This window comes from Ranitomeya imitator, chromosome 10 (assembly GCF_032444005.1).
Source record: "Ranitomeya imitator isolate aRanImi1 chromosome 10, aRanImi1.pri, whole genome shotgun sequence".
In the NCBI taxonomy this organism is placed as follows: Eukaryota; Metazoa; Chordata; class Amphibia; order Anura; family Dendrobatidae; genus Ranitomeya; species Ranitomeya imitator.
The window spans coordinates 47,314,663-47,342,113 of NC_091291.1; the positions used below are offsets into that span (position 1 = coordinate 47,314,663).

General features: G+C 44.0%; 1 protein-coding gene across 2 annotated transcripts in view; it reads left to right on the forward strand.

The window, feature by feature from the left end:
* Nucleotides 1–27,451, forward strand: part of ODAD1 (outer dynein arm docking complex subunit 1) — a 172,532-nt gene that overhangs the window by 46,518 nt on the left and 98,563 nt on the right. For both annotated transcript variants that reach the window (XM_069740710.1, XM_069740709.1), the window contains exons 6-9: nt 24,679–24,792; nt 24,948–25,015; nt 26,365–26,552; nt 27,012–27,146. In XM_069740710.1, the coding sequence (XP_069596811.1) occupies nt 24,679–24,792; nt 24,948–25,015; nt 26,365–26,552; nt 27,012–27,146 (505 nt within the window). The remainder of the gene's footprint in view (nt 1–24,678; nt 24,793–24,947; nt 25,016–26,364; nt 26,553–27,011; nt 27,147–27,451) is intronic.

A 27,451-nucleotide genomic window follows, 5' to 3' on the forward strand; every position in this document is an offset into this window, starting at 1 on the left:
TGTGTAACAGCTCCAAAATATTAAAAAGTGATATAAATGGCGTATTGCTTTAATCGTACGGACCTGAAGTAAAAAGCTGTCTTACCAATTTTACCACAGGCGAAACATAACAATGAAAAAAACAATTCCTGAATTGCTGTTTTTTGTTCATTCTGCCTCTCAAAAATCAGAATAGAAAGCGATCAAAAAATGTTATGTGACCAAAAATGGAATCAATAAAATTAAAAACATCAACTTGTCCTTAAGAAAAAAACCATTATATGACACTGTTGGCCGAAATATGGAAAAATCATACCTTTCAACATATTGCAATGCAAAAACTAGTTTCTGCACAAAAAAAGCGTCTTTTAGTGCGTGACAGCAGCCAAACATAAAAAACGCACTGAAACAAAGAATAAAATTGTCAGATCACTTATACCGCATGAGGAACAGCATAAAAAAAGAAGAATTCTTCGCCTGAACGTGATCTTTTCATTCTGCCTCCCAGAGATCGCAGTAAGGTTCGGTGAAAATAGCTCTCCGTCCCTCCCGAGCCTCGTCGTATCGCTAATGAGTACCGTACAGCCAGATGTAGGGTATTTCTTCATTCAGCAGAAATTATGGCACACATTTTAGTGCCATTTTTACCCATTTCTCCTTGTCAAAATGTAAAATCTGCAGCTAAAACAACATTTTTGTGGTAAAAAATAATTATTTTTTCTTCATTGCCTAATGGTATAAAATTCTGTTACACACCCGTGGTGTCAATATGATCACTGCACCTCTAGATTAATTCATCATCAGGTGTAGTTTGTAAAATGGGTCAATTGTGAGGACTTCTGGCAACTCAGTGGCTCTCCTAGTGGGTCATAGCACCCACATACCATAACAGTAAATTCTACACTACAATATGGCGCTCCTTCCCTTCTAAGCTTTGCACTGTATTTCCCGTTTACATGTAGGGTATTGGTGTACTCAGGAAAAATGTTTGCAACAAACTGAGGTCCATTTTTTCCTATTAATCCTTAAAAAAATTAAAAACTTGGAGCTAAAACAAAAATTTGCATGGTAGAAATTTAATTCTCTCTTCACCCCCCAATGTTATAAAATTCTGTGAGGCACATATAGTGTTAATATGATTACTGCACCCCTAGATTAATTCATGGCGGAGTGTAGTTTGGAAAATGAGGTCAGATATGGAAGGTTTCTGTAGTTCTTGCACCTCAGGGGCACTGACAATGTGACATGGCACCCTCAAACCATGCTATGCCGCGCAGCTAAACAGTAGTTTTTCCCCACATATTGGGTATCGGAGTACTTAGGAGAAAATGCACAAGAATTTTAGAGGTCCATTTTCTCCTGTTACCTTTGTAACAGTTAAAAATTGGGGGCTAAAAGACCATTTTTGTGGAAAAATGTGATTTTTTATTTTCACCGCTCAACGTTATACATTTGTGTGAAGCACCTGGGGATTCAAGCTGCTCACTACACATCTAAGGCTGGTTTCACATTGGCGTTTTTTCGGGTGCGTTTTTGCGGTAAAAAACGCAAAAAAATGCATGGTGAAAAAACGCATGTAAACGCGTGTAAACGCTGCGTTTTTTTGACGCATGCGTTTTTGCATGTGGTGAAAAAAACGCGGCGTTTTACCGCGTTTACATGCGTTTTTTCATGCGTTTGCGTTTTTTAAACGCATGCAGAAAAATGTGTGACAACTGCCAATCATCAAAATAAAGTAAAAAACCCACTATAAACAGAAATAGTTAGGGTTAGAGTTAGGGTTAGGGGTAGGGATCATAACCCTAACCCTAAAGGGATCCTACCCCTAACCCTACCCCTAACCCTAACCCTAAGGGATCCTAACCCTAACCCTAACCCTACCCCTAACCCTACCCCTAACCCTAACCCTAAGGGATCCTACCCCTAACCCTACCCCTAACCCTAACCCTAAGGGATCCTAACCCTAACCCTAACCCTACCCCTAACCCTACCCCTAACCCTAACCCTAAGGGATCCTAACCCTAACCCTACCCCTAACCCTACCCCTAACCCTAAGGGATCCTAACCCTAACCCTACCCCTAACCCTAACCCTACCCCTAACCCTAACCCTACCCCTACCCCTAACCCTAACCATAAAGGGATTAGGGTTAGGGTTAGGATCCCTTAGGGTTAGGGTTAGGGGTAGGGGTAGGGTTAGGGTTAGGATCCCTTAGGGTTAGGGGTAGGGTTAGGGGTAGGGTTAGAGTTAGGATCCCTTAGGGTTAGGGGTAGGCTTAGGGGTAGGGTTAGGGGTAGGGTTAGGTTCCCTTTATCACCTTTATGCTGGGGGGTGGCATATCAGTGTGTTTTCTGTTTTTTTAATAAAAAAACGCATGCGTTTTTTACCGCAAAAAACGCATGCACCAAAAAACGCATGCGTCCCCATTGACTCCAATGTATTTTTTGACCCAAAAAAAACGCATGAAAACGCATGCGTTTTTTTTTGGTCCAAAAAACGCTTCTAAAAATACTACAAGTAGCATTTCAGAAAATGAACGCATGCAGTAAAAAAACGCATGCGTCAAAAAACGCGACCAAACGCGTACACAAAAAAACGCATGCGTTTTCAATGTTAAATATAGGGGAAAAAAACGCATGCGTTTTTTTGAAAAAAAACGCTGCAGACAAAAACGCAAGTGTGAAACCACCCTAAATAAGTTCCTTGAGGGGTCTAGTTTCCAAAATTACGTGAATGGGGGGTTCCACTGCTTAGGCACATCGGGGGCTCTCTCTGCACAATACAGTGTCCACTCTTGATTCCAGCCAATTTTGCGTTCAAAAAGTCAAATGGCGATACTTCCCTTCCGAGCCTTGCCATGTTTCCAAACAGTAGTTTTCCTCTACTTATGGGGTATCGGCATACTAAGCAAAAATTTCAAAACAAATTTTATGGTCCATTTTCTCCTGTAACCCTCATGAAAAAAAAAATTGATGTAAGGTAAAATTTTTGTGAAAAAAAGTTAAATTAATTTTTTAACTCCACATTGCTTTAGTTCCTGTGAAGAACCTGAATAGTTAATGAACTTCTTAGATGCGGTTTTGAGCACCTTGAGGGGTGCAGTTTTTAGAATTGTGTCACTTTTGGGTATTTTCTGTCATATCAGCCTCTCAAATTTACATAAAATGTGATCCCTAAAAAAATGGTTTCGGAAATTTTGTTGGAAAAATGAGAAATCGCTGGTCAACTTTTAATTCTTCTAACTTCCTAACAAAAAATATTATGTTTCAAAAATTGTGTTGATGTAAAGTAGACATGTGGGATGTTATTTATTAACTATTTTGCGTGATATATCTCACTGGTTTAAGGGCACAAAAAATTTAAAATGTGAAAATTGTGAAGTTTTCAACAAATTTTTGCTTTTTTCACAAATAAACAAAAGTCATATTGACCAAATTGTACTATCATGAAGTACAATATGTCATAAAATTTTTTTCTCAGAATCAGTGGGATCCGTTGAAGCGTTCCAGAGTTATTACCACATAAAATGACACTGGTCACAATTGTAAAATTTGTCTCCGTCATGAAGGTGAAAATAAGCTTAGGGAAAATGAAGGGGATAAGATCCTCTTCGCTTTCAAGAACAGAAGGATTTCTATTCTAAAGTTGATGGATTATTGACTAGGTTACCGACCACCCCATCTTGCAGTCTCAGAGTTGCTGCTCACCTGGGTTAGGAACGCACACCGCTTGCAGGCTTTATGCTTTAGAGTCCGCAAGCTCTGCTCTGAAGATGGCCAGATTGATGGATCCAAAGATGCCTTTGCTAGCAGAATGGAAAAGCACTCCTCTCGGACCAGAAGTGTGACTGTGCCACTGGCCCAAACTGTCAATCTTCAGGATTTCACTGATATAGGGATTAGCTCTACAGGGAGAATAGTAGGGAATTTTAAATTATTATTATTTATTATTATAGCGCCATTACATGTGAGGAGGGGTATACATAATAAAAACAAGTACAATAATCTTGAACAATACAAGTGACAACTGGTACAGGAGGAGTGAAGACCCTGCCCTCGAGGGCTCACAATCTACAAGGGATGGGTGAGGATACAGTAGATGAGGGTAGAGCTGGTCATGCGGCGGTTTGGTCGATCGGTGGTTACTGCAGGTTGTAGGCTTGTCGGAAGAGGTGGGTCTTCAGGTTCTTTTGGAAGGTTTCAATGGTAGGCGACAGTCTGATATGTTGTGGTAGAGAGTAGGGGGGATACGCGAGAGAAATCTTGTATACGATTGTGGGAAGAGGAGATAAGAGGGGAGTAGAGAAGGAGATCTTGTGAGGATCGGAGGTTGCATGTAGGTAAGTACCGGGAGACGAGGTCACAGATATATGGAGGAGACAGGTTGTGGATGGCTTTGTATGTCATGGTTAGGCAAATTACAAAAGCTTTTACTGATTATAGATAGGTATATATTTAAGAGCATTATATGTATCAGACAAACCCTTTTGATGTCCACCAAAGCAAAATCATGTGCTGGCTCAACAGCTGAGTTTTAGAAAATGTCATAAGGCTGTGTGCACACTTTGCGGATTTTTCGCATTTTTTCGCTATAAAAACAATAAAAACGCATAAAAACCACATACATATACATCCCATCATTTAGAATGCATTCCGCAATTCTTGTGCACATGTTGCGTTTTTTTTCCGCGAAAAAAACGCATCGCGGTAAAAAACGCAGCATGTTCATTAATTTTGCAGATTTCCCACTATATTATTGCATTGGGAAATCTCTGGAAAAAACACAAAAAATTTGCAAAAAAACCCCGCCAAAAAATGCGAGAAAAACGCAAAAAAAACGCTTGCGGATTTCTTGCAGAAAATGTCCTGTTTTGCTCAGGAAATTTCTGCAAGAAATCCTGACGTGTGCACCTCTTGCTCCCTAAAAATATTTTTTCTGTATATTTTTACATTATATTTGTTTGTCATAATTGCAATTATTTTGTGGAGTCTAATTCTTAATCAATTATTATAATTATAATCAAGTAGGTTCTGCTGATGTTAGGTTCTCTTCAATATTTGTTATACTTGGGGTTAATACTCAGCATTTCTAAATAAAAAAAATTGACATCTAAATCCCCTTAAAAGAATTGGAACAGACGGCAAAACAGGCTTTCATTTAGCCTTCAGTTAGAAAACTCACCTCTTGAAAAAAAGACAATTTTAGATTTACTCACAGGCAATATTTATTATGCAACTGGAGGAGTAGGAAAGGCGTAAGTGGTGATTGCCTCCAAGCAGGTATTTCAGTTTACTTGTCAAGATCGTCTCCTAGATCCACAGGGTAGATTTTTCCTTCTTAAATGTGTTATTGACAGTCAAGCTTATTCGCTTGTTAACGTTTTTGCCCCAAACAAAGGTCAGCTGAAGTTCTCCAGAATGATAATTAAAATCATGAGAAATAATGCCACAATCCATCTTAATATGGCCAGAGACTTTAACACTACTGTAGATGCAGATTTCAAACTTCTAAACTTGACATGAATTTAAAAGGTCAGAATTTTCCTGATATGTGCTGTTAGGTGAAAAACTCCAAAAAAAGAGAGCACCTTCTTTTTTACTTTTCACAATACATTGTGTTACAAAAAAAGTTTAATACATTCACTTTGCCCTTGTTCTGGACACATTCAGCACGAATGTATAATGCATGCTGCATCCAGTAGATGAATACAGTTTAGTTACATAACTCCTCGAATAGTGAAATAGTACCCATAGACACATTCTAGCTGTCAAAGGAGATTTAAAGTAGTAGTTTTTAGCTACCTCCATCAGTCTGTCATGCTGATGACTTGTACGGTTTGTAAGCGCTGTCCTACTCACTGCGTGCACCGCTCTGCTCCTCCCAGTGTCAAGCTATCTCACTGAGCTGCCTTAGGCAACACATCCAGCACTGTTACATCCTCTTGTTGCTGTAGAGTCTCCACGCAGCAAGACTTTGTCTTGCAGAGTTTTGCTTCCCTGGCTTACCCCTTTGACAACAGTGGATATATTAGACAGCTCCTCTCGCCACACCATGCCTGAATTAAGCTCGTAGTTGCAATTGGTCACTAGTTCACTGTCAAGGTGCTTTATTGCTGAGACTCTTCTGTAACTGACCTGGCGTATTTATTAGTTTTGTCTGCTCTCTGCTCCTGACCCCAGCTTCGTATTTTGAATCTGTGCTTCCCACCCTCACTTCTGACTTTCAGACCACATCTCTATCTTCTCCTTCTGTGCCTCGTATTTTGCCTTTGACCCATTGGTCAGCTGTTGCAGGTCCAGAGACTGCCATAGAGTGTCAACTGGTGACTACCTTAATGGCCTGAGCCTATATTCACCATCAGAGGTTCTAGTGAAGTCACTTAGTTACGCCCTTCCAGGGTAAGCCCGACCAGTGGCACAGCGGGTCCACACCCCTCACCGTCACACAGTCCCATAGATAGTAAATGGATTGGTAGCCTGAGAGCTGCGTCATTCAAACTAATCAAATCGGTGCTGCTGGAGAAAATAGCGCAAATAGCGTCTTATCCAAGATACAACTGGTTTAATGCAATCAAATTTTACTCACCAGATGGAGCTATAAATTAAGCTTATAGGAGATATTCGCTGCAGCAGATCCAGAGGTCCAGTAACGGCCGCCATACACATAGAAATTTGGAAAATAATGTGGACTTATTCTGTGCTGTTGAATAATTGAAGATCCAGGTATATTATATAAAATGTGGTTTTATTCAATGTGTTTCAAAGTACTGAGACTTCTTCATCAGGAAATACCACATTTTATATAATATACCCGGATCTTCAGTTATTCAGCAGCGCAGAATAAGTCCACGCTTTTTTCCCAAATTTAAACTAATCAGGCACTTATGACATATCCTGTGGACAGGTAATGAGTTGCAATTGTGGGACAAGCAAGAACCAAATAAGCATTTTTTTTTTTATTTTACCTCATATTAAAAATCTCTGTTTTAAATAAAGGAGACATTTTCAATTCTATAGTTTAAAGGGAATTTGTCACGTTAAAAAATGCTTTTAACTTGCAGATATGGGATTAATCTGCAGCTTAATAGCGTTCTGAACCTGCCCGGTGCACGCACTCAGAGCACCGCTGCCAAGAGGAAAAGAACTCTATTCCTCCCAACAACGCTCAGCTTCAAGTCATAGGGGTGGCGCTGGCGTGGGCTCATTCACCGATTTGTGTACGGAGAACAATGGCTGTAACTGTGGCCCCAGCACTGACTGACAGCATTAGTGCAGGCTGTTAGTCAGTCCCAGGGGCGTGGTTACATCCACTGCAATCTATACACAGAGTGGTGGCTGAGCCTGGTATGCCTGGGCATGGATCTAGAGGGAGTTCACTGAACAAACATATCTTAACCCTGCTGTTGTCTTCGGTCAAAAACGACCGACCTTGAACTTCAATATTCTTTAAAATATTCAAGATGCGGCTCTGAAACCCGTGGCTGCCCGACCCATCCTCATTTAAGTCAATCAACCACAAGTTTCAGAACCGCATCTTGAACACCCCAAAAAATACCAAAGTTCAAAATTGGTCTCCCCAGACCGAAGACAACAGCAGGGTTAATTGAGTAATACTGATTCGCTTCACAGCATATTCCAATTAAAAATTGCAAAGCTTTAATTATTCAAGTAGGTACACATTTTGATTTACATGAATACAGCTTTGGAATTTTTGACTAGAAAATGCCATGATGTGAATCAATATCACTTTATCACAAATCAGACCAGTGGTGCAACCATGCTGCTGGTGCATACTGTCAAACATCAGAAGCACACCATGCCTGCAGCAAGCAGGGAAGCTGTGTGCTCCTGAAGAATGAAGAATAGACAACCATGTTAAGGCAGGAGCTGTTATCCCTTGATGATGCTCAGAAGTGTATTAAAGAGTCCGCACAACATTATTTTGATGATACTCCAGAAGTTTCAGTATATACTGTACACTGTGGAACACATAAAACAGTAATAAGACAACCCTGTAATAAATGAGTGCATCGGTTATCAAATGAAATGAAAAACTATACACATTAGAGAAAAAGAGTACAGACTGTTGAAAACCATCAAGCCTATCATCAAGTTAAACTTTGTATGTTCAGAAATTAAAAAAGTAGTCTTTGGAGAATATTCTGAGACTCTATAGAAGGATCATGCTGGAGTGTGTCATATGAGAGATAAACTAGAGAAAATGTTAAATATTATATTAAAACAGAGAAATGTGAAAAATGGTATTCATTATTTGGTCAAAATTATTGTTATTATGAACAGTTAAGCAAGTTAAAGATGAAATGATCTCTGAAAGGTCTACAGTTCAAGATGATACATTTCCTTTGTATTTTAGGCAAATATATATTTTTTAGCTTTTACAGTTTAAAAATTGCAAAAGGGAAAATGGTCCAAAGCAAAAGTTTGGGCACAACATTGCTTATTTGAGATTTTGTTGTATACATCACATAGGATACAATCAGACTGTTAGTGTAAATTACATAAGATATACTGAGATTTTGATATATACACCATATAGAATGCACTGATATTCTGCTTTATACATCACATAGTATACACTCAGATTATGCTATGTACACCACATAGGATGCACTGACATTGTGCTGTATACATCACATAGGAGACACTGATACTGCTGTAAATACATCACATAGTATATATACACTGAGGCTGCTGTATACATCACATAGGAGACACTGAGACTGCTGTAAATACACCACATAGGATACACTGAGGCTGCTGTATACATCACATAGGAGACACTGAGACTGTTGTAAACATACCACATAGGATACACTATGGCTGCTGTATATATCACATAGGAGACACTGAGACTGCTGTAAACATACCACATAGGATACACTGAGGCTGCTGTATATATCACATAGGAGGCACTGTGACTGTTGTATACATCACATAGGATACACTAAAACTGCTGTATATATCACATAGGAGACAGTGACATTGCTGTATACACCATATAGGATACACTGAGGCTGCTGTATACATCACATAGGAGACACTGATACTGCTGTAAACATACCACATAGGATACACTGAGGCTGCTGTATATATCACATAGGAGGCACTGTGACTGTTGTATACATCACATAGGATACACTGAAACTGCTGTACATATCACATAGGAGACAGTGACATTGCTGTATACACCACATAGGATACACTGAGAAATCATCTGTATACATCAGGGGATAGCAGTACAACTGATCAATAACTGGCTGCCATTATGTAGGAGTAAAAGCAATGTGATGAAATCTCCTTCGGTGGCATCATGGGAACTGTAACTTGCATTAGGGGAACCATGTCAGTGGAGAAATAGCAATAAAGACAGAAAACACAGAAATGGCATAAAACAGGCATACTTCTACATTGTCCTTTAACATTGGCCTACGCTGCCCTTTAAATGCAAAAAAAAAATGTTTGTGTGTTGCGTTAAAAGTCTGATAATGTTCGAATCGAGCCATTAAGGATCACAGCATAAACCTTGGAGAGAAGCTGGGTGTGACGGATCTGACACGCAGAGCCACCTGCTTTACAGTGTTTCTGAATATCCACCTGCCACAGCAGAAGAAAACCATTAATTTCTACCGTTAATGTAAAAGATACAGAAAGTACAAAATTACTATGCAGTAATTACAGACTTCATAACATGTGCAATAAGCGCAAGCTGAGAAGTATAAATATTTCCCTGAGACTGAAAAATGCCATCCGTTTTTGGAGAATAATTACTTGCATCATATTTTTGACACTTCAAGCTAATGATTCATGAGATAATTATATTGCTTTGAATATAGATTTGATCACAGCCAAACTGAGCATAATTAGCGTCTACCTTATTTGGGATGCTTGCAACCAAAACTTCCCAGCTTTGTAATATACACAGGCCATGCCGGAGATGTCTTATTTCATGTTTGTAAGGTCTCTCGACTCAAAACCTGAAAATTCTGCCTGGGCTGCAGTCCACGGAGTGCCATTCACCATCCAAATCACACAAATGAGTCCATTAGGTGGAGATTTGGGGTGACTAGGAGCCACCGACATACTGTTAGGTCCTGCATGCCTATTTCACATGATCGGGGGCTGCCTATGAGTTGTGCCTGCTAAAGGCCCCCATGACTGCCATCTTGGTGCTCTTGTGAAGCCCAGCCACAGGCTGGACTTCATGGTAGGCCATAATTTTCGATATGTCCAGAAAGTAGAATGTTAGCTCAGTATATGGAACAAATGATGAAGCCATCACAGGTTCTAGTCTTCCCTTTTTCTCAATCTCAAAATAACATTTTTGGTATCGTCATATTTCTGAAAGTCAGGTCTATCAAAATCTAACATGTTTGAACCTGTACAATGAATGGCATAAAGCAAAGAACAAGGAAATGCCAGAATTGCAGAGCTTTTTTAGCTGCTGCAAATCTATACAAAAAAAAACTGAAAAAAAAGAGGAAAAATGCAATAACAGGTGATGCAAACATCGTATGTACCTCAAAATTGAATGGTACAAACAAAAAACTGCCGTGATATAAACAAGTCCTCACACAGCTCCCACTGTTGAAAAAGATGAAAACATTACAAGTTTCAGAAAATAAACCACTTTTTTTTCCCAAATTTTACAATTTTTCTTCAGCACCTATACAGTATATAAATATAAGTTTAGTTTCACCATAATGAAACTGATCTTCAGAATCATGTTGCCAAATCATTTCTATGCAAAACTGTTAGATGTCGAGTTCCCGCTTCTGCACAGTGGGAATCTCGAATCATTTCTGCTGCGGTCTCCCATTCTTCTCCAGCCACAGTGGAGTCTGCTCAGCGCAGATGTCAGTCCCAGCGTCTTGCTCAGTCTCACTCTGTGCATAGGGTTACTGCTGCTTTTCCAGCTTCTGCCACTGAAGCCAGTGCTGGGCAGCGGCAAGCAGACACTTCTGGGGCTAAGTCCTACTTTGCACACACTGAGCATGCCCAGGGCAAGATCTCTCAGTGGAGATCTAGGGTCACATGCTCAGGTACTGCAGTAACTTCCATTGGTCCTTCTCACGGAAGGTCCTGCAGGTATTAGGACTAAGTTCTGCTTTGCACACTGAGCATGCCCAGGGCAAGATCTCTCAGTGGAGATCTAGGGTCACATGCTCTGGTACTGCAGCAATTCCATTGGTCCTTCTTTGAAGGGTCCTGTACGTGCTGCAGCTATTTAAGGCTAGCATGGCCGCACGGCCATGCGCTAGTGTACATTTGTAAACGTGTGTGTGTTGTGAGTGAAAGTCGCTCTTTAAATAACCCTCCCTATTGGATGACTGTTCGCGGAAGGTGTATGTTTGCTATCTAGCGCCCGACTTATCCAACAGCACGTTACACACCATGCAGCGTCTAGTTGCTGTGTCCGCCAGTGCGGCGCCGTGCGCTTTCACAGCGCTTTCCTGACCCAAGCCTGGGTGGTTAGTGGCGTCCGCCAGTGCGGCACCGCATGCACTCTCGTGCATTCCTTTGTTATTGTTTTGGTTATGCTGACACCCCAGTTGCGGTGTTGACCGCAAGTAGTCTTCACAGACTCAGATCCCAAGTCTTTGGACTGAGCTCGGAGACTCCTTGCTTGTGTGCGGTACCGTGGCCCTGTGACTTAATAGGGTTCGCTTCCTTCACACAGGGTGAAGTTAACCCGTGTGTATTCACATTGTACCACCATATAGTCCGTCATTACTTGGCAGCAGGTTCCATCTCTGCACGGTGGACCCCGGGCTGCGAACGCACCTTATTCTACCTAACTTATTATTTGGTGCGTTCCGCTAGCCCTAACATTACACTTGCACCAGGGTCTGGCTAGTAATGACGGACAAACAGCAATCCTTGCGGTACATCCAGCAGCTGGAGGGTAGGTTGGCGGCTCTCGAGCGCACAACCTCAGCTGTGGATTTAACCACAGTTGCTGTTCAAGCTGCTGGCATGGCTGCAGCATCCTTGTCCACTCTATCTCGACTCTATCTCGCCTCCCGCTGCCAGAAAAATTTTCTGGTGATAGTAAAGGCCCCTTCACATTAAGCGACGCTGCAGCGATACCGACAACGATCCGGATCGCTGCAGCGTCGCTGTTTGGTAACTGGAGAGCTGTCACACAGACCGCTCTCCAGCGACCAACGATGCCGGTAACCAGGGTAAACATCGGGTAACTAAGCGCAGGGCCGCGCTTAGTAACCCGATGTTTACCCTGGTTACCATCCTAAAAGTAAAAAAAACAAACAGTACATACTTACCTAACGCTGTCTGTCCCCCGGCGCTGTGCTCTGCACTCCTCCTGTACTGTCTGTGTGAGCACAGCGGCCGGAAAGCAGAGCGGTGACGTCACCGCTCTGCTTTCCGGCTGACCGACGCTCACAGCCAGTACAGGAGGAGTGCAGAGCACAGCGCCGGGGGACAGACAGCGTTAGGTAAGTATGTAGTGTTTGTTTTTTTTACTTTTAGGATGGTAACCAGGGTAAACATCGGGTTACTAAGCGCGGCCCGCGCTTAGTTACCCGATGTTTACCCTGGTTACCAGTGAAGACATCGCTGGATCGGTGTCACACACGCCGATCCAGCGATGTCCATGGGAGATCCAGCGACGAAATAAAGTTCTGGACTTTGTTCAGCGACCAACGATCTCCCAGCAGGGGCCTGATCGTTGGTCGCTGTCACACATAACGATTTCATTAACGATATCGTTGCTACGTCACAAAAAGCAACGATATCGTTAACAATATCGTTATGTGTGAAGGTACCTTAAGTCCTGTAGGGGTTTCGTGAGTCAGTGCTCTATACATCTCGAGCTTCTGGCCTCTCGTTTCCCTACAGAGCGGGCAAAGGTGGGGTTTATAGTTTCTCTCCTGTCGGACAGGGCGTTAGAGTGGGCTACGCCGCTGTGGGAGCATGGCGATCATGTGGTGCAGAGTGCTCCGTTTTTCCTGAGCACTCTGAAACAGGTCTTTTTAGGACCTCGTGTCACCCATGATAAGGCGCTCCAACTGTTGGCATTGACTCAGGGCTCGTCCTTTGTCAGCCATTTTGCCATCCACTTCCGCACCCTAGCATCTGAGCTGGAGTGGTCGGATAAAGCCCTAATTCCGATATTTTGGAGGGGGCTGGCTGACCACGTGAAAGACGCCCTGGCCACTAGGGAAATTCCCGCCACACTGGAGGAGTTAATAGCTGTGTCCACTCGTATTGACCTCCGTTTTCACGAGCGGAGGTTAGAGCGAGCCCAGTGTAGGCAGAGGTTTCGGCTGGCTCCCACCTTCGCCAAACCTTTGGAATCTCCAGTCCAGGCTCCTGAGTCACATGAGGCCATGGAAGTGTCACGAGCGGGATCTAAGTCCCGGACCGCTCGTGCACTCCAGGTTTGTCATGTTTGCCAGTAGTCAGGACATCTTGCCACCAGATGTTCCCAGTGGTTGAGGAAACGTCAGCGTCTAGTGGTAGTAAGTGGAGGTACACTAGACACGGCGACGTTTGCCTCCAAATTGTCCTCTAAGGGGACAATAACAATAGGCTCATTCACTCACTCGGTAGAGCTCTGCGTGGATTCTGGGGCGGAGGGCAATTTTATGTCTTCTGCCTTCGCCCAACGTCACGCAATACCCCTGGTTATGCTAGCTCAACCAATAACGGTATGAGTGGTGAATGGGTCGACAGTGCCCTCACGGATAACACACCAGACCATCCCTTTTACTCTGTCCATGTCGCCATCCCATCAGGAGATTATATCTCTGCTCGTCGAGGGAATTGATGAGGTCCTGTTGGGAATACCTTGGCTGCAGTACCACTCTCCTCATATCGAGTGGTCCTCAGGCAGAATTCTGGGATGGGGTGAATCTTGTGGGGATAGGTGTCAGAGGGAGTGCATTCAGGTTGCTACTACAGAGGTACCCACAGATCTATCCTCCCTCTCCAAGCAATATTGGTCTTATGCAGACGTGTTCTCCAAAAAGGCGGCGGAGACCCTTCCGTCCCATCGCCCCTATGACTGTCCTATTGATCTCTTGCCTGGTGCGGAGCCTCCCCGGGGTCGAGTTTATCCGTTATCTCTCCCGGAGATGGAGGCAATGTCACAGTACATCCAGGAAAATATGGCAAGAGGATTCATTAGGAAGTCAGTGTCACCTGCTGGGGCAGGGTTCTTCTTTGTACAGAAGAAAAATTGGGAATTGCGTCCATGCATAGACTACAGGGGTCTTAACGCCATCACCGTTAAGAATAAGTATCCTTTGCCCTTGATATCTGTATTCTTTGATAGGCTTCGAGGAGCAAGGGTATTTACTAAATTAGATCTGCGGGGTGCTTACAACCTGATTCGCATCCGTGAGGGGGACGAATGGAAGACGGCTTTTAACACCAGGGATGGGCACTATGAATATCTGGTGATGCCCTTCGGGCTCTGTAATACCCCAGCCGTTTTCCAAGACTTTGTCAACGACATCTTCCGGGATATGCTCTCCACCTCAGTCGTAGTCTATCTGGATGATATTCTCATCTACTCTCCAGATATTGACTGCCACCGGAGAGATGTTTGCAAAGTCTTCGACCTCCTACGGGCAAACTCCCTCTACGCCAAGTTGGAGAAGTGTATGTTTGAGCAGGAGTCCTTAACATTCCTGGGCTATATCATCTCCGCCCAGGGATTGGCTATGGATCCTGCCAAACTACAGGCTGTGATGGACTGGCAGGAACCCCATTCTCTTAAAGCGGTGCAGCGCTTTATGGGGTTCATAAACTATTATCGCCAGTTCATTCCGCACTTCTCAACTTTGGTAGCTCCCTTGGTTGCCCTCAACAAGAAGGGGGCAAATCCCAAATTGTGGTCTGTGGAGGCCTCCAAGGCCTTTAACTCCATAAAGTCACACTTCGCTAGCGCTCCCATCCTACATCGCCCCAATGTAGATAAGCCATTTATCATGGAGGTGGATGCCTCATCTGTTGGTGCTGGAGCAGTCCTCTTCCAAAGGATGCTCAAGGTCGGAAGCATCCTTGCTTCTTCTTTTCTAAGACCTTCTCACCAGCAGAGAGGAATTATTCCATCGGGGACAGGGAGTTGCTAGCCATGAAGTTGGCTTTCTCGGAGTGGAGACATCTCTTGGAGGGAGCTCGTTTTCCCTTCCAAGTCTTCACAGATCACAAAAATTTGGTGTACCTGCAGACAGCCCAGCGGTTAAATTCTCGCCAGGCCAGATGGTCCTTGTTCCTCTCCCGCTTTCATTTCACCCTCCATTTTCTTTCTGGGGAGAAGAACATTCGGGCCGACGCTCTCGCTCACTCCGTTGTGTCATCTGTGGAGGAGGAGGAGGGGCCTCAGCTTATCATCCCTTCAGAGAGCCTGAGAACGGTGGCTCCGGTTTCGCTAGAGTCCATGCCCCCAGGCAAGACTTTCGTTCCATCTAATTTGCGACCGGAGGTTCTCTCTTGGGCTCACTCGTCCATGGTGGGTGGACACTTTGGGACCAAGAGGACATCTGAGCTCTTGGCGAGGACGTACTGGTGGCCGCATATGGCTCGTGACGTCGCAGACTATGCTAGGGCATGTGTTTCCTGCGCCAAGAACAAGTCTCCTCGGCAACAGCCAGCTGGGTTGCTTTACCCCATGCCGGTGGTGGACATGCCCTGGGAAATGGTCGGGATGGATTTTGTGGTGGGCTTACCCAAGACTTGTAACTGCACCATTATCTGGGTGATCACCGACCATTTTTCCAAAATGGTGCACTTGGTGCCTCTTCCATGGCTACCTTCTGCACGGGCTCTGGCTGTGTTGTTCATCAAGCATATCTTTCGCCTAAACGGTATGCCAGACAAAATTGTTAGTGACTGGGGTCCCCAGTTTGCGTCTCGATTCTGGAGAGAGCTTTTTCGTCTACTCAGTATTGAGTTGAATCTCTCTTCGGCATGTCATCCCGAGACGAATGGGTTGGTAGAGAGGGCCAACCAGACCCTGGTCACATATTTGCGACATTTTGTTTCTGCCAGGCAGGATGACTGGGCATCCTTGCTACCGTGGGCAGAGTTTGTGCTTAACAACGCCGTAGCCGACTCCACCGGTCAGACTCCATTCCTCCTAAATTACGGCCAGCATCCGCGTTTCCCTGTGCCCATGCCCATTTGGGACCGCACTCAGGATGCCATTTGGGCCTCCAAGGAGAGAATGAGGTCCTCCGCCGATGCTCATAGGCGCCCCGCTCCGACCTTTGCTCCTGGCGACTTAGTGTGGCTCTCCGCCCATAACATCAGGCTGCGTGTTAAGTCCACTAAGTTTGCACTTCGCTACTTGGGTCCCTTCAAGGTCCTCAAACAGGTTAACCCTGTGGTCTACCGTCTGGCCCTTCCTCCACGCCTGGGTATCACCGACACCTTTCATGTGTTCCTCTTGAAACCCGTATACATGTCCTGGTTTTCCGAGTCATCTGCCGGGACATCAGGTTCGTCTACGGACGATTACGAGGTGAACGCTATTTTGGGGTGCAAGGTGGTACGTGGCAAAAAATTCTATTTGGTGGATTGGAAGGGTTATGGCCCAGAGGACAGGTCCTGGGAGCCTGCTGAACACATTCGAGCTCCACAGCTCATTGCTGCCTTTGAGCGTAGCCAGGTCCAAGGAGGGGGGGGCAATGTTAGGTGTCGAGTTCCCACCTCTGCACAGGGGGAATCTTGAACCATCTCTGCTGCGGTCTCCCATTCTTCTCCAGCCGCAGTGGAGTCTGCTCAGCGCAGATGTCGGTCCCAGCGTCTTGCTCAGTCTTACTCTGTGCATAGGGTTACTTGTTGTGAATTCTGTGACTGAATTCACTCCTGTGGTCACAAGTGGTACTGCAGCTTCTGAGCTTCCTCCCTCAGGTGTTCTGGTGAGCTCGTTAACTGCTTCATTACTTAACTCCGCCTGATGCTGCTATCCTTGCTCCTTGTCAATGTTTCAGTGTTGGATCTGAGCTTCTCCTGATTGTTCCTGTGACCTGCTGCTCTGTATAGCTAAGTGCTTTTTGCTTTTTTGTTGCTTTTTTTCTGTCCAGCTTGTCTTTTGTTTTGCTGGAAGCTCTGAGACGCAAAGGGTGTACCGCCGTGCCGTTAGTTCGGCACGGTGGGTTTTTTTACCCCCTTTGCGTGGTTTTGCTTTAGGGTTTTTTGTAGACTGCAAAGTTCGCTTTACTGTCCTCGCTCTGTCCTAGAATATCGGGCCCCACTTTGCTGAATCTATTTCATCCCTACGTTTTGTCTTTTCATCTTACTCACAGTCATTATATGTGGGGGGCTGCCTTTTCCTTTGGGGAATTTCTCTGGGGCAAGTCAGGCCTATTTTTCTATCTTCAGGCTAGCTAGTTTCTTAGGCTGTGCCGAGTTGCCTAGGTAGTTGTTAGGCGCAATCCACAGCAGCTTTTAGTTGTGTTTAGGATAGGATCAGGTGTGCAGTCTACAGAGTTTCCACGTCTCAGAGCTCGTTCTTGTATTTTTGGGTATTTGTCAGATCACTGTGTGCTCTCTGATCGCTAAGCACACTGTGTTTCTGGATTGCCTTCATAACACCTGTCATTAGCAAACATAACAGTACAAGGAGCCCAACTAATGATTCTCAATAGAGGGAAAGAAAAAGTTCTGACATCATTTTTTTTTTTTTTCCTGCTCTGTGTTCATTTTTTTTTTTTTCCCCTAGACATTTGGGTGATTCTGGACACAGGTGTGGACATGGATATTCAGGGTCTGTGCTCTTCAATGGATAATCTCGTTATAAATGTACAAAAAATTCAAGATACTATTGATCAGAAATCTATGTTAGAACCAAGAATTCCTATTCCTGATTTGTTTTTTGGAGATAGAACTAAGTTTCTAAGTTTCAAAAATAATTGTAAGCTATTTCTGGCCTTGAAACCTCATTCTTCTGGTAATCCTATTCAACAGGTTTTGATTATTATTTCTTTTTTGCGCGGCGACCCTCAAGACTGGGCATTTTCTCTTGCGCCAGGAGACCCTGCATTGAGTAGTGTCGATGCGTTTTTCCTGGCGCTCGGATTGCTGTACGATGAGCCTAATTCAGTGGATCAGGCTGAGAAAAATTTGCTGGCTTTGTGCCAGGGTCAGGATGATATAGAAGTATATTGTCAGAAATTTAGGAAATGGTCAGTACTCACTCAGTGGAATGAATCTGCGCTGGCAGCTTTGTTCAGAAAGGGTCTCTCTGAGGCTCTTAAGGATGTCATGGTGGGATTTCCTATGCCTGCTGGTTTGAATGAGTCTTTGTCTTTGGCCATTCAGATCGGTCGACGCTTGCGCGAGCGTAAATCTGTGCACCATTTGGCGGTACTGCCTGAGGTTAAACCTGAGCCTATGCAGTGCGATAGGACTATGACTAGAGTTGAACGGCAGGAATACAGACGTCTGAATGGTCTGTGTTTCTACTGTGGTGATTCCACTCATGCTATTTCTGATTGTCCTAAGCGCACTAAGCGGTCCGCTAGGTCTGCCGTCATTGGTACTGTACAGTCCAAATTCCTTCTGTCCATTACCTTGATATGCTCTTTGTCGTCGTTTTCTGTCATGGCGTTTGTGGATTCGGGCGCTGCCCTGAATCTGATGGATTTGGATTATGCTAAACGTTGTGGGTTTTTCTTGGAGCCTTTGCGGTGTCCTATTCCATTGAGAGGAATTGATGCTACACCTTTGGCCAAGAATAAACCTCAATACTGGGCCCAGCTGACCATGTGCATGGCTCCTGCACATCAGGAAGTTATTCGATTTCTGGTGTTGCATAATCTGCATGATGTGGTCGTGTTGGGGTTGCCATGGCTACAAACCCATAATCCAGTATTGGATTGGAATTCCATGTCCGTATCCAGCTGGGGTTGTCAGGGGGTACATGGTGATGTTCCATTTTTGTCGATTTCGTCATCCACCCCTTCTGAGGTCCCAGAGTTCTTGTCTGATTATCAGGATGTATTTGAAGAGCCCAAGTCCGATGCTCTACCTCCGCATAGGGATTGTGATTGTGCTATCAATTTGATTCCTGGTAGTAAATTCCCTAAAGGTCGATTATTTAATTTATCCGTGCCCGAACACGCCGCTATGCGCAGTTATGTGAAGGAATCCCTGGAGAAGGGACATATTCGCCCATCGTCATCACCACTGGGAGCAGGGTTCTTCTTTGTAGCCAAGAAGGATGGTTCGCTGAGACCGTGTATTGATTACCGCCTTCTTAATAAGATCACTGTTAAATTTCAGTATCCCTTGCCATTGTTATCTGACTTGTTTGCTCGGATTAAGGGGGCTAGTTGGTTCACTAAGATAGATCTTCGTGGTGCGTATAATCTGGTGAGAATCAGGCAAGGAGATGAATGGAAAACTGCATTCAATACGCCTGAGGGTCATTTTGAGTATCTAGTGATGACGTTCGGACTTGCCAATGCTCCATCTGTGTTTCAGTCTTTTATGCATGACATCTTCCGTGAGTATCTGGATAAATTCCTGATTGTTTACTTGGATGACATTTTGATCTTCTCAGATGATTGGGAGTCTCATGTGAAGCAGGTCAGAATGGTTTTTCAGGTCCTGCGTGCTAACTCTTTGTTTGTGAAGGGATCAAAGTGTCTCTTCGGTGTGCAGAAAGTTTCATTTTTGGGGTTCATCTTTACCCCTTCTACTATCGAGATGGATCCAGTTAAGGTCCAAGCCATCCAGGATTGGATTCAGCCGACATCTCTGAAAAGTCTGCAAAAGTTCCTGGGCTTTGCTAATTTTTATCGTCGCTTCATCTGTAATTTTTCTAGCATTGCCAAACCATTGACCGATTTGACCAAGAAGGGTGCTGATTTGGTTAATTGGTCTTCTGCTGCTGTGGAAGCTTTTCAGGAGTTGAAGCGTCATTTTTGTTCTGCCCCTGTGTTGTGTCAGCCAGATGTTTCTCTTCCGTTCCAGGTCGAGGTTGATGCTTCTGAGATTGGAGCAGGGGCGGTTTTGTCACAGAGAGGTTCTGATTGCTCAGTGATGAAACCATGTGCTTTCTTTTCCAGGAAGTTTTCGCCCGCTGAGCGTAATTATGATGTGGGCAATCGAGAGTTGCTGGCCATGAAGTGGGCATTCGAGGAGTGGCGTCATTGGCTTGAAGGAGCTAAGCATCGCGTGGTGGTATTGACTGATCATAAGAACTTGACTTATCTCGAGTCTGCCAAGCGCTTGAATCCTAGACAGGCCCGTTGGTCGTTATTTTTTGCCCGCTTCGACTTTGTGATTTCGTACCTTCCGGGCTCTAAAAATGTGAAGGCGGATGCTCTGTCTAGGAGTTTTGTGGCCGACTCTCCGGGTTTATCTGAGCCAGCGGGTATCCTCAAGGAAGGAGTCATTGTGTCTGCCATCTCCCCTGATTTGCGGCGGGTGCTGCAAAAATTTCAGGCGAATAAACCTGATCGTTGTCCAGCAGAGAAACTGTTCGTCCCTGATAGGTGGACTAATAAACTTATCTCTGAACTTCATTGTTCGGTGTTGGCTGGTCATCCTGGAATCTTTGGTACCAGAGAGTTAGTGGCTAGATCCTTCTGGTGGCCATCTCTGTCACGGGATGTACGTACTTTTGTGCAGTCCTGTGGGATTTGTGCTAGGGCTAAGCCCTGCTGTTCTCGTGCCAGTGGGTTGCTTTTGCCCTTGCCGGTCCCAAAGAGGCCTTGGACACATATTTCGATGGATTTCATTTCTGACCTTCCCGTTTCTCAAAAGATGTCAGTCATTTGGGTGGTCTGTGATCGCTTTTCTAAAATGGTCCATCTGGTGCCCTTGGCTAAATTGCCTTCCTCCTCTGATTTGGTACCTTTGTTCTTTCAGCATGTGGTTCGGTTGCATGGCATTCCTGAGAATATTGTTTCTGACAGAGGTTCCCAGTTTGTTTCAAGGTTTTGGCGAGCCTTTTGTGGTAGGATGGGCATTGACCTATCCTTTTCCTCGGCTTTCCATCCTCAGACTAATGGCCAGACCGAACGAACCAATCAGACCTTGGAAACATATCTGAGATGTTTTGTTTCTGCAGACCAGGATGATTGGGTGTCCTTTTTGCCGTTGGCTGAGTTCGCCCTTAATAATCGGGCCAGCTCGGCTACCTTGGTTTCTCCATTTTTTTGCAATTCTGGGTTCCATCCTCGTTTCTCTTCAGGACAGGTTGAGTCTTCGGACTGTCCTGGTGTGGATTCTGTGGTGGATAGGTTGCAGCAGATCTGGACTCAGGTAGTGGACAATTTGATTTTGTCCCAGGAGAAAGCTCAACTTTTCGCTAATCGCAGACGCCGTGTGGGTCCCCGACTTCGTGTTGGGGATCTGGTTTGGTTATCTTCTCGTCATATTACTATGAAGGTTTCCTCTCCTAAATTTAAACCTCGTTTTATTGGTCCGTATAGGATTTCTGAGGTTCTCAATCCTGTGTCTTTTCGTTTGACCCTCCCAGACTCCTTTTCCATACATAATGTATTCCATAGGTCGTTGTTGCGGAGATACGTGGCACCTATGGTTCCATCTGTTGAGCCTCCTGCCCCGGTTTTGGTGGAGGGGGAATTGGAGTATATTGTGGAGAAGATTTTGGATTCTCGTGTTTCTAGACAGAAACTCCAGTATCTGGTTAAATGGAAGGGTTATGCTCAGGAAGATAATTCCTGGGTTTTTGCCTCTGATGTTCATGCTTCCGATCTTGTTCGTGCCTTTCATGCGGCTCATCCTGGTCGGCCTGGGGGGGGGTACTGTTGTGAATTCTGTGACTGAATTCACTCCTGTGGTCACAAGTGGTACTGCAGCTTCTGAGCTTCCTCCCTCAGGTGTTCTGGTGAGCTCGTTAACTGCTTCATTACTTAACTCCGCCTGATGCTGCTATCCTTGCTCCTTGTCAATGTTTCAGTGTTGGATCTGAGCTTCTCCTGATTGTTCCTGTGACCTGCTGCTCTGTATAGCTAAGTGCTTTTTGCTTTTTTGTTGCTTTTTTTCTGTCCAGCTTGTCTTTTGTTTTGCTGGAAGCTCTGAGACGCAAAGGGTGTACCGCCGTGCCGTTAGTTCGGCACGGTGGGTTTTTTTACCCCCTTTGCGTGGTTTTGCTTTAGGGTTTTTTGTAGACTGCAAAGTTCGCTTTACTGTCCTCGCTCTGTCCTAGAATATCGGGCCCCACTTTGCTGAATCTATTTCATCCCTACGTTTTGTCTTTTCATCTTACTCACAGTCATTATATATGGGGGGCTGCCTTTTCCTTTGGGGAATTTCTCTGGGGCAAGTCAGGCCTATTTTTCTATCTTCGGGCTAGCTAGTTTCTTAGGCTGTGCCGAGTTGCCTAGGTAGTTGTTAGGCGCAATCCACAGCCGCTTTTAGTTGTGTTTAGGATAGGATCAGGTGTGCAGTCTACAGAGTTTCCACGTCTCAGAGCTCGTTCTTGTATTTTTGGGTATTTGTCAGATCACTGTGTGCGCTCTGATCGCTAAGCACACTGTGTTTCTGGATTGCCTTCATAACACCTGTCATTAGCAAACATAACAGTTACTGCTGCTTTTCCAGCTTCTGCCATTGAAGCCAGTGCTGGGCAGTGGCGAGCAGACGCTTCTGGGGCTAAGTCCTACTTTGCACACACTGAGCATGCCCAGGGCAAGATCTCTCAGTGGAGATCTAGGGTCACATGCTCTGGTACTGCAGCAATTCCATTGGTCCTTCTTTGAAGGGTCCTGTACGTGCTGTAGCTATTTAAGGCTCGCATGGCCGCACGGCCATGCGCTAGTGTACATTTGTAAACGTGTGTGTGTTGTGAGTGAAAGTCGCTCTTAAAATAACCCTACCTATTGGATGACTGTTCGCGGAAGGTGTATGTTTGCTATCTAGCGCCCGACTTATCCAACAGCACGTTACACACTAATACAACGTCTAGTTGCTGTGTCCGCCAGTGCGGCGCCGTGCGCTTTCACAGCGCTTTCCTGACCCAAGCCTGGGTGGTTAGTGGCGTCCGCCAGTGCGGCACCGCACGCACTCTCGTGCATTCCTTTGTTATTGTTTTGGTTATGCTGACACCCCAGTTGCGGTGTCGACCGCAAGTAGTCTTCACAGACTCCGATCCCAAGTCTTTGGACTGAGCTCGGAGACTCCTTGCTTGCGCTCTTGTGTGCGGTACTGCGGCCCTGTGACTTAACAGGGTCTGCTTCCTTCACACAGGGTGAAGTTAACCCGTGTGTATTCACATTGTTCCGCCATATAGTCCGTCATTACTTGGCAGCAGATTCCATCTCTGCACGGTGGACCCCGGGCTGCAAACGCACCTTATTCTACCTATCTTATTATTTGGTGCGTTCCGCTAGCCCTAACACAAAATGCTTCTTCAGAGAGAAAGCGGACTAGAACTCTAGCACCACATATTAGTATTAGCGATCCTAAAGGTCATTATTGACCCATTATCAAGTCTTAGGCTAAAAGCCAAGCCAGAATCTCACTTTGCAGACACAGTGTTTCAGGGTACTGCCCTTCATCAGTGCAAAGTGTGAGATCTGGTTGATTTTTTTCAATACATTATATGGAAGGATGAAGCGTGTCAGCCAAAATGACAGCTCAACAAGTCTCCATACATCAATGTGCACAGAAAAATAAAAAAAGTTATGGCTCTTGGAAGAGAGTGAGGGACAAACACATACCCCCCCCGACCTCCCCTTGAGAGAATTAAAGCTGATTAAGGTTAAAGCTGATCTGTCACAAGATTTCACAACTGCTCACATTTTTAAATAGATATCTTGGACCTGATGAGGCTGGCTTACTTATGCAAGGTCTTTGAGCTATGCTAAAAGATCATCTGTGAACAGAGCTTGTGTCAAAAAGGCCAAATGTGTGACAACTAGGTATGAGCGGATCAGGGAAATCTTGTATTTACCTGTTCGTACAGATTTTTCTGGGAAATTCGATTTTTAATCGCCCCTTATTAATCTCTGGGGTCTCTCCAGATCACAGGGCATAATGTAAGATGTAAAAATTTTAAAAAATCCTTCTACTCACCTTACCTCTCTCCTCTTCGGCCCCTTCGTTCAGTAATGTCTTCGCCGCATCTTCTAATTACTGCTCCTCACGCTGAAAACCCCAGGTCTCTCATGTTAGTCTGGGACTTTTGACTTTGCTGAGGCCTGGAGGGTCCTTCACAAATGAGAAAAACATCATGACATCATGACGACATGATTTCCACTGTGACCTTAGACTTGCAGGCACAGAACCACCCCAAGCCTCCAGACCTGGAAGTCCTACCCTAGCTGAGAGACCTGGGGATTTCAGCACAAGTGATGGTGGTCGGAAGATGTGGTGAGGTCCAGACAGATGACGGTTAGGAGTTGAGAGGTCGGAGAGGTGAGGGATGAGTTGAGAAGAAGGATTTTTCTTATTTTCAACCTATACAGTTCAGAGAAATGGGGGCCAGCAGCAGCAATTTTGCTGGTTCCGCGAGGAAAGAAATTACCAAAAAAAATCTGTATTTTGGCAAATGTGAATTTTTGCCCAATTTGAGTAGAAGACAGTTCTACTCGGATTCTCTCTCTCTCATCTGTAATGGCAGTCTTTCAATGTGTGACTGTGGATATTAATGACCGTTTTGACATGTCTAGATACTATATATTATTTGCCCAGCATTTTTCATTCTCTTGATTTTTTTTCTTTCTACTTTCTAGGCTTCGACTAAATTTAATTTGCAGCTGTCGAAAAATTCCAAGATGAGAGAAGAGATTGACATATTGAGAATTGAACGGTCTCGTTTTGACCAACTTTATAAAAGACTTGAAAAGGTAAGCACAAAAACTGAACAAGATAAAAGCTCAAGTGCTAGCGTGAAAAGCTGCCTGTCCTCCAGAAAATGCTAATTGACAGAATTAGGATAATACCGAAGACAACCGATTAGATCTGTGCAGTGTAACACTTATTTGTCGTTTATTCTTCTTAGGAACTGCTTCAGACCCGAAAGGAAATTGGTTTTGTGATTGATGAGTCATCTGCGGCGTATGATGCAAGGTACTGTACACGGCCACCAGAAGTATGAATCTTTCTTATTTATTTTCCCAATGTATTAGGAAGCACATTGTGCTTATTTAAGTCGAAATCTACATTAGAACCATCATTGCTGCATGAAGAGGGAGCTGAATTCTGCTAAATCGATATATTCTACCGCTATTCTATCACTAATCAAAAGTTGGTCAAAATGTGCAAAATTGAACCAAAAAGAAACATTCATTTTAGCCTACCTATGACACGCTGCTATTTTATGGAAAGAGGTCGCTGATGCTGATTGCCTTCACCTGATGACATTTTGCTGTACTTTCACAATCCTTTCTCAACCCCTTTATGACCAGGAACTTTGCAATTTTTGAGCTTTCAATTTTTATTCCCCTTCTTCTTACTCCCCTTTTTCTCATTTTTTACTTCCCTTCTTCACCTTGTTCTTACTCCCTTTCTTCCCCTTTTTTACTCCCCTTCTTCACTCCCCTTTGTGCCCTTCTTCTTACTCCCCTTCTTCCCCTCTTTTACTCCCCCTCTTTCCCTTTTTTTACTCCCCTTCTTCTTCCAACTCCCCTTCTGCCTCTTTTTTACTCCCCTTCTTCCTCTTTTTTACTCCCCTTCTTCCGCTTATTTACTCCCTTTCTTCCCCTTTTTTACCCCCCCTTGTAACTTTTATTATTTGTCTACCAGCATAGCCATACATATTTGCTGGACAAGTAGATTTGAATGACACCTTTAACTTATGTCCCCCGCTTAATTGTGCTGCGGAATAGGTTGGCTCTATATAAAATACAATTATTATTAATTATTATAAATTTACCATATAATGTGCTAAAAAATGGGAAAAAAATGCAAGTGTGATAAAATGGTAAAAAAAAAAAAAGAAAAACGCAATTCTGCCATGTTTTATTGTGCTTTCCTTTTACAGCATTCCTTATGTGGTAGATATTAAATAACAGTATAAATATAGGTGAGAAAAAATCAACACTATTTTTTTTTTTAAATTGAAATTGTTGTTTTTGTGCTTTGACTGTTTTAACATATTAATAGTAAGGTAATTTTATTCCTTGAGAGATCGGGCTTTTACAGATGCGGTGGCACCAAATTGAACTTCCGCTGTTGGATATCGAAAACGTCATTTGAATAGTTAAAATGTAGCGGGAACAGCTTACCTTGGCACTAATGATACAGGCAGATGCTGGCTGTGTAAGACAGCTGGCATCTGCCTGGTATGGTGCTAGCTTAGTTCCTGACCTCGCTTCATACACTTGCCATGACCGCATACTGTCAATGTACTTGACATGGTTGCTCTTGGGTTAAAATAAGTAAAGTTATGTCCTTTTCACCTAATATTTGTTGTGAAGGGATGAAGCCCAGACCAAAATGCTGCAGATGAAGGAAAAAGCTGAAAAGGATCTGAACCAGCACACGGCAGAGATTAAGGAGCTTCAACGTGTTATTGATCACGATCGCAGGCTGAAGGAGTTTATGGGAGCTAAGACTCAGGAACGCTCAATCAGTGAAGAAGTGCTTGACGCTCGCCGCAGGAGAGGTACTTGTAAAAACCCCTAATGGTAATTCACTTACATTCTTTTAATGGAGAAGAGCCTGTTTGCTGATAGTGAAGTATAACAGAAGCACGGACATGTCTCCTCACTTATTGACCTGGCGGAGAATGGTCATACTACAACTTGCTTTATTAGTTGGGACACGGCTGTTCGTGGCAAGTTCATGGCACGATGCGTTAAGCAAAGACTTGATTCTATACAGATTTGCTGTTCTTTTAGACTATTTAAGTATAGTATATTAATAATCAAGGCAAACCGAGTGTGAAGTATTACGGTATATTGTTAGATGCACATGTGAATAGCATTTATCCTGGTTTATGGTGCCGATGGCTGAAGTTCTCATCATAACTCTATGTTCAGTCAACGATGAGACGAATCCATGGACTTATCTTTTTTTTAGAATATTTATCAACTAAGTGTGTTATCGATTACTTATAATATAGAAAAAGAAGAGCAAGAAAGAAAAAAGAAAGATCCAACCGAGGACACCATTGAGACCTTTGAACAAGCTTTCCAGCAAATCCAGTCTGTCACTGGAGAGGACAACCTTGACATACTTGTCAATAGGTTCATTGAAGGTACTGAGTCATGTTTTTTTCTTGGTCTGTTTTAATTGGTACATTACAAAAGATAGACCAACATTACAAAACTGTATTGGGATGACAAAACAAAATTCTAAAATGAGGTAATTTATCTAGAATATAGGTGGGAACGGTGAACGGCGTTGGTGCTGCCAGCCTTTTGTTCTCATTTTCAGCTGTTGGTCTCCTGCCAGTACATACCCAATATGAGTGTGATAGGACAGACTAGTTGTCAGGAATACGCAACCTAAGATAAACATGGGTGAATTTCACAATGTATGGACAGCAATGTTGGGACTGAC